The sequence below is a fragment of the Stegodyphus dumicola genome, chromosome 6 (assembly GCF_044657685.1).
Source record: "Stegodyphus dumicola isolate Sdum_Otavi_A_Nest chromosome 6, ASM4465768v1".
Taxonomy (NCBI): Eukaryota; Metazoa; Arthropoda; class Arachnida; order Araneae; family Eresidae; genus Stegodyphus; species Stegodyphus dumicola.
In genome coordinates this window covers 171,122,945-171,130,290 of record NC_140773.1, presented here as the reverse complement: position 1 = coordinate 171,130,290, position 7,346 = coordinate 171,122,945, and the positions used below count along the sequence as shown (strand labels likewise).

Genomic DNA, 7,346 nt, shown 5'->3' with positions numbered 1-7,346 from the left:
TCTCCATAGGCACAAAAACATTTGGAATCGCAGGTTGACATCTTAGAGAGGGTTCAGTATATTTTTATTTATACCTCGTTAGTAAAATATTTCCTACCTTTTACAATTTCTATAATTTTGTAATAGATTTGTTATTAATAAGACTTTAATGAATTATTTTAATTTTTGTTCTTTATGTATTAATAAAATTAAAGTATTCAGATCGCACGAAATCGCAGGCTACGTGAAAAATCGGCGTTTAAGATGCCGTCTCCGATTTATTCACTGCACTCGAGTTCTGAGGTATTTTGACTTTTCACTTCTCATATATTCGACAGATGGCGTTGCCATGCAATGCGTTAAGCGTGGGAAAAGCATAGTCTGCTGAACTGGCTCAACGGCATCATCTTTCCGTTTGCATCCCGTCAGTTTTCGCTGTTCCATCCCTCTAGTCCGCTGGACTTCTCGGATACTCAACAGAGCGTGTGTGAGATCTCACGGAAGTGTTGAATTTGTTTCATACCTCAACTGTTGGAATTGTGAAATATTTTTTCCCCTAGTTCTCAGTATCTTTGAGATTCGGCCAATATTTCTTAAAATAGCACCACAACATGATATTGATGCGACGGGACAGATACCCTAAGAACAACACATGTGCTCATCGCTAGTAACGGAAATTAATTTCCGCTATATTTGCATACGTGGCTAATTTTTAAATTTCCTCTTGATTTCTGGAATTTTTCTTTAAATTCATTGTATTGGAGAATATTCACGTGAGTGATTTTGTGGAACCAAAACAAATAAAACAGTGAAATTATTGAATTATTTAAATGCATTTTGCATGCTTTAAATCAATATATATCCGAGTGATTGATCTGTTTACTAAGACCGCTGATCTATATTATTGAAAATCAAGCAAATATTTACTAGCCTGGGGACGAAACTATTGCTATAACTTTTCCCTTGACTGATAAGATGTACATACTTTTAAATCTATAAATCAAATTGTAAGATTTCCATTTGTGTAGCAGAACTTCATAGGGATACTAATAATGTATTTCAGTGAATGTGAAATGAAATCAGGTAGCTAGAGAAGTTTTTATTTCATGTTGTACAGTTTGTGAAAATAACAGAGTGCTGTGGAAATCTATTGAACTTTGTTATTAATTGAAAAATCAAAACACGATCATAAAATTTAACAGAGTATTTGAGTGCAAAGCACCGTGATATTCATATTAGTCTTTAACTTCGATATTTTTCGACTAATTAAGTGTCCTATAAAAATACTGCTTGCTTCAAAAAATAAGTATATGATTTTTGTTTTCATTAGTCTGGATATTTATTTTTAACATAATTATATTTTACTACTTGAGATATTCATAAAAGTTTCATTTTAAATTTTTAGTTGAAGGTACATTTTTGGAACATGACTTATTTGACATTACTGAATATTTCAGTTTAATGCAGGTGCCGTATATCTATCACATTAAAAAAATTAAAGCCTTGTTATTAATTTCAACAGTTTTATCTCTTGGACCATTTTAATAATACCTATACTGATTTACTTGGATTAAATTTTGTGATTAAATAAGGTGTTACGAATTTCTCTGACAACTATCATGTGTTTGCTGAATAAAAATATGTATATGGCACCAACTTAATCTTTGGATCTCTCGGGCTGTGAACGAGAGTGGTCATGTTATGAAGAAGTTTGCCATCCGGTATCCAGCGTGGCCGATTACGAGTGCGATTGTTGGCGGACGGACCCCGCCCTCGTTCCTGACGGGGGGGTCCCAACCGCCCGTCTCGCCACACCTCCTTGTGTTCTCGAGATGACACTTGATGCAACCGTCAAGAAAAATAAAAAGAAACAAAAATTACCCAAGAAAACAAAGTCCAATAAGGCGTCCCCAGGTAAATGTCGGCGATGTTGTGGAAAATTTGCTACCTTTTTATTCTCACATGTGGGCTTGTGTGCGTTGGTTATTGGATACAGTATTATGGGAGCATTCGCTTTCAGGGCCCTTGAGGCCCCATATGAAGAACAGAAAGCTTCTCAAGTGAGTCATTTGCGTCAGGAAACTGTGCGAAGACTTTGGGAGATAACAGACAAACTCAATGTCCTATACAAGGACAACTGGACCGGACTTGTGGAGGCCGAGGTGCGAAGGTTTCAAAAGGACTTAATCCTGGCCGTTAAAGAAGGATATGATGGGAAAGAAGGGCCGGGACAGCAGTGGTCCTTCTCCGGGGCCTTTCTATATTCACTCACGGTCATAACGACAATAGGTGAGTAAAACTATCTTTTATTATAAGCCTCTTATGTTTAAAACATCTTAGGATTTACATATGAGTTATTTGCTTATTCGATTGTGTGTCATCCCCTAAATGTGATCACCTACTACCTGCAGCAGCAATCGCAAACGGAAATTAAATGACTGCAAACAAAACCTGAGACGTTACATCTAAAACGATTAGGATTGACTTATTTGAAGGCATTGTTATTTTCTAAAATTTAAAATTTCTTTCCATTTTTAATGAGATATTAAGCTGATTAATTATTTTATGCAGTTTTGGTCTTTTGATTATGTTGCATTTTTGATAACTATTGAACAACTCGTAACTAAATAGAAATATAATTGTAAAGAAATTCATAGAATAATGAAATTAATCAATATATAAATAGCTATATGCTCATTTTATTCAATATATTTTTCACGTTATGTATAAAGTAATCATAAAAAGGATTGCATTTATATTTTCCCGTGGGAAGTTTCGTAACTTCGATTTGCCCATTTGACGACTTTTTTAATGGAATTCATTATACTTTAGAAATGGTAAAAATGCTGTAAACATCGCATAAAAGACAGACAATTTAGTGAACACTGAGTTTTACTTTTTGATAAAGAAAATGTTTATTATTGCCGCGTAACGTTGTGAAGGTTTTCTTCGACTTTTAAGAGCTTTTTAATGTGGCCCCTAAAGGCAAAGAAAAAATAAATTTTTTCGAATGTCATTTATACCGCATTTCGCGCTTTCAAAGAAGAAATAGTAATATATATTTCGAAGCAATAAATGTTTCTGACTTCTCGAACGTACGAGAGGACATTACTTTCGAGATATGTTTAAAGTTTATGGATATTATTTGTGATAGTTATCCGGTTATTATGCATTAACTACTTTTCTATTAAGTACTTTTTCTACGTATTGATACGATGGAATTAATTTGTGATTTTTTGTATAAATGCAGAAGTAAATCATAAATGTTATACCTCAGAAGCTATATTTATTTGAGCTTTCGAAGTAAAACCATAATTTAAATTAAAAAATATCTTTAATGTTTTGTTCTTTTCAGAGAGATAGATGTATCTTGTATATCGAGCTGTGATGCAATATTAGAATTTGTCGTAAATTTTGATACTTATAATGCTGAATATGAAAGTTAAGTTAAATGCTAGAAAAGTCAGTTCTTACAAATAGTAATGAAGAGCAAATATTTCGATGCAAGGAAATATTGTAATCAGTTTTGTCTATACTGCTAAACATTATATTCAATAAATACCTTATAAGTTTCGTATACTTTCCTGTAATCAATTAAACAAACAACTTACGACAATCATTAGACGGCACGCAAGCATTTATTCTTTTCCAGAATATATGGGGTTAAAAAGATCTCTTAAGTGCAATAATGCTGTAAGTTTGTGAAAATTGTTAATTGCACATGTTATAAATCACATAAATTAGATTTGTTGCAAATTACGTCGATGTTGCTATTATATAGTGATTGATATAAGGTACTGTTAAAATTAAAATGACGATATAAGTTTTGTAGAATTATGTAATATATTGCTTTAAATTACTCTGGTAATAATAAAATGTATTGCGATAATGTGAAAGATAATTAAAGATTTTACAAAATGTCTAATGGCAGCACATCGCAATCTGGCCATGCCGCGACTAAGCAGTAGATTTTTTTTAATGAAAAAATATTCAAAAAAAAAATATAGAAAAGTTCAGTACTTGTTTGTACGAGAAATATTGCATTACATTTAGTCCGAAAAGATGGGAACCAAGCGCTTTCGTTAATTATATCACATAAGTGCGATATGCTTGAGAAGAGAGTTTCCTTTAACTTAATGAGAAAAAATACAAGCAACTATCGCGTAATACGGTATTTCTAGAATTAACGCAGAATATTTAGATAATTTCGTATAAAATAAAATCTCTCTAGTACACTTTTGCTCTAGCATTCTTCAAGAAAGAACTACAAAATTAAATTTCAAAACTGCAGTAACGAATTGCCAGGAAAATCCTATATGCTACAAATATTTAGCGAGCCATAAGTTTGTATTTAATATATCAGTACTCAAAAATACTTAACTGCTTTCAGTAGATGAATAGGTCTATATTTAATACTACAAGTTAGTAATTGGTTACTTCAAGCCAAAGAAACTCTGAAAAAATGTGCGATTTATAGATTATATGTTGTAAAGATCTGGTCCAACTTGTTGACAAAACTGAAGAACTCAATATCAGGTTGGTGTTCTTAGTTCTCATCAGTTGAGCTTGTAAACCGTGGCAATGCGCCAGACAGCTATTTAATCCTAAGGCGTTCGATTGAATGTCTGTGCTTGGTGAGTGATTTTGTATTCGTTGGGTAGCAGGTCTGAAGCGCAGTGGCTGAAGCCGAGTTAGTTAGGCGATAAAAGTTATTTTCTATTTTGCACGTCTATGGCAACCCCATTAATTTTTTAAAAATTTTCGCTATACCAAAAAGGCATTCTTTTAATAAGTTTTTTTAGTTAAGTTGTCTTGTACTGATTAAATACTATCCATTCATACAATCAATTGCACTAAAATATTTAACGGAAGCAAAGATTTGTTACCAAAACATACTGCAATGACTAATGAAGCTCAGAGAAATAAAACTGTACTTTGCTGACATTTGGGGTAATAGACAAATGAGTATTAGTGGATAGGATAGAGAGATGATATTAAAGAATCCGGGAGAAGGCATGGATGTTTGTAAATGTGTAGTGTTTTTGCGGCCTGTAGGCACGACGATACTAGCCTAAAGTCCTCTCGAGAGGTTAGTGGTAGGGGAAGAGGCTGTCAGAGTCCCTCGGATCCGTACTCCCGGGGTTCTGTCCATCTAAAATAGAGGCGGAACTGAAGGTCGTATTGTCACCTGTATGGTGCTGAAGGGTCTAGCCAACGACCGGCGCAGTCTTGCTCTCCTTGCCACGATGAATTTCGTGGGCTTGTTCTGATGTTACTGTCAGACAAGTGAGATAAGTCACGACACACCAACAACGCAATACAAAACGAATATAAAAGGTTAAGTTCGCACTAAGATTTCTCAATATACTGAAGTCAGGTCTGAACTAAAACTTGAGACCTGATGCTATCTGAAACTGAGAATTGTCTCCGGGCTTACGTATTTTTCCCTCCGGCCGTCGAGAAATCTCTAAAACCTCTCATTTCTCTAAATTACTGAAATACATACGACTAAAGTTAATATATAAGGGCCGGATACATTTAGACTTAGATATAAGGATGAATTACAACTATTTAATTACAATACTTATTAGACCTATTATACAGAGACCGGACCAAAATGTCGCCAACTGTTTATCATGTTTGACGAAATTTGGTGATATCTCGTCAAATTTAGCAACAAAAATTAGTCGCCACATATCGCTAGCTTTGGCGATATCTCTCCAGTTTAGTGAGATAGCCATTTACCTCTATGTTAAATGCCCCTGCAACCTTACGTTTCCGGAGATATTCGCTTTTTTCAAGCATTTCATGTTAATAATGTAAAAGATACTACAATTTTACATATAAATTTTCTAAATTCATTTACATGTATGCAAAATTCGTAACAATACAAATGATATAAGCCTACTTAACAAAGATAAAATTATTTCTGCTCTATTTCAACAAGATGGAACACATAATGTAGGATTACAAGAAGAATAGGGATGAGTAAACCAAAACAAAAAGGCAAGCAGGTAAATACGCCGCTGTTCTGCATTTGTTCGCCAGGTAACCCTTGGGGATAAGATATTTTCGACGTCAGTGTTATGACAAGGAGTTCTTTAACTATCTATATACAAAAACCTTTGTTTTGATACTTAAAATGTTTTATTTAAGATGATTAAGTGTAGTTTTATTCCACTATGATCTTCCTTAACACAAAATAATTAAATAATCACTCATTTAAAAATCATTGTACTCTAAAAGAACTTAGCCCACTAGATAAAGCCGCTGAATTTTTATAGCTTGATCTTTTCAAACCCTGGTAAATGGTTCGGCTGCATAGAGGATTTCCTGGTTCTTCCTTATGTAATGTGAATAAGAGTTTCCCTTAGAAAGTACTTCATGAAGGCATTTTTTCCTTCATACAAATAACTTCAGCTTGCTTTCACATAATTAGATATTCAAATTCCTAAACTGCTATGTGTATTTCTTCTAATAGGAATTCCCTTTCCCATCATAAACCACCTGAACGCTTCACACCATTCAGCAATATTGTATTTTGTGATTACCATAGCCTGCCTTTAATAATCTTCACCCGGTTTTCTAAGTAGTATTATACCCGTATGTTATATATTTCAGAAAAGGTACCGTCTGTTTGCTTCAGTTTATTCACAGTATATACCGGTATTATCCAGTTATTCATTTCATTATTTCAAAATGTCGCGTTCATTCTGAAAACAGAGACAAAACTTGGGTCATTTCAGATGAATTTCATTTTTAGTTTTTGACCATTGTTGAAGATTTTCCTCTGTTACAAGTGTTTCATGTAAAGAATTTCTTATAATAATTCAGTCCTTTCTGAAATTTATTTTCTTGCAGAAAAATTAAGTTTCTTCTACAAGCTTCCATTCTGCCATACTTTTCATCTACGATTCTTCAATCCATTTAAAATGGATGAGGTTAGAAATTTCAGTTTGTCTGACTGTACTGTGCTATCTATTTTTACGAACAAAAAAACGGAGTTGAAATACAAATAGAAAAATTTTTTCACAAATCATTTTTCGTGTAGACCGTATTCTTGTAGACGTTTGGGGGCATCTCTACAAAAATATTTCTTGAACGCACGATCGTTAAATGTGTTTGCACTTTCATTCCATATATATATCTCCTCTTTCAAATGGACTTGCACTATAAAATTCAGGTCGACATTTAAAAAATTCCGAGACATTTTCTGAACATATTTTGCAGTGGGATATTGCACTGAAATCTGTGACTCTCCAGTTCTTGCATATCCAGTCACTTTAACAACGCCACATGGGTACCAAACAACTACCTTAGAAAAATGCAAGACTACCATATTTGCTAGTTCTCATTCTAAAAACTAG

At 33.6% G+C, this 7,346-nt stretch overlaps 1 protein-coding gene across 1 annotated transcript in view; it reads left to right on the top strand.

Annotated features, from left to right (window-relative positions):
* Positions 1 to 368: 368 nt before the first annotated feature.
* Positions 369 to 7,346, top strand: part of LOC146996898 (TWiK family of potassium channels protein 7-like) — a 31,988-nt gene continuing 25,010 nt past the window's right edge. Inside the window, exon 1 of the mRNA XM_085819156.1 lies at positions 369 to 2,268. Coding sequence (XP_085675282.1) covers positions 1,812 to 2,268 — 457 coding nt within the window. The 5' untranslated portion in view covers positions 369 to 1,811. The remainder of the gene's footprint in view (positions 2,269 to 7,346) is intronic.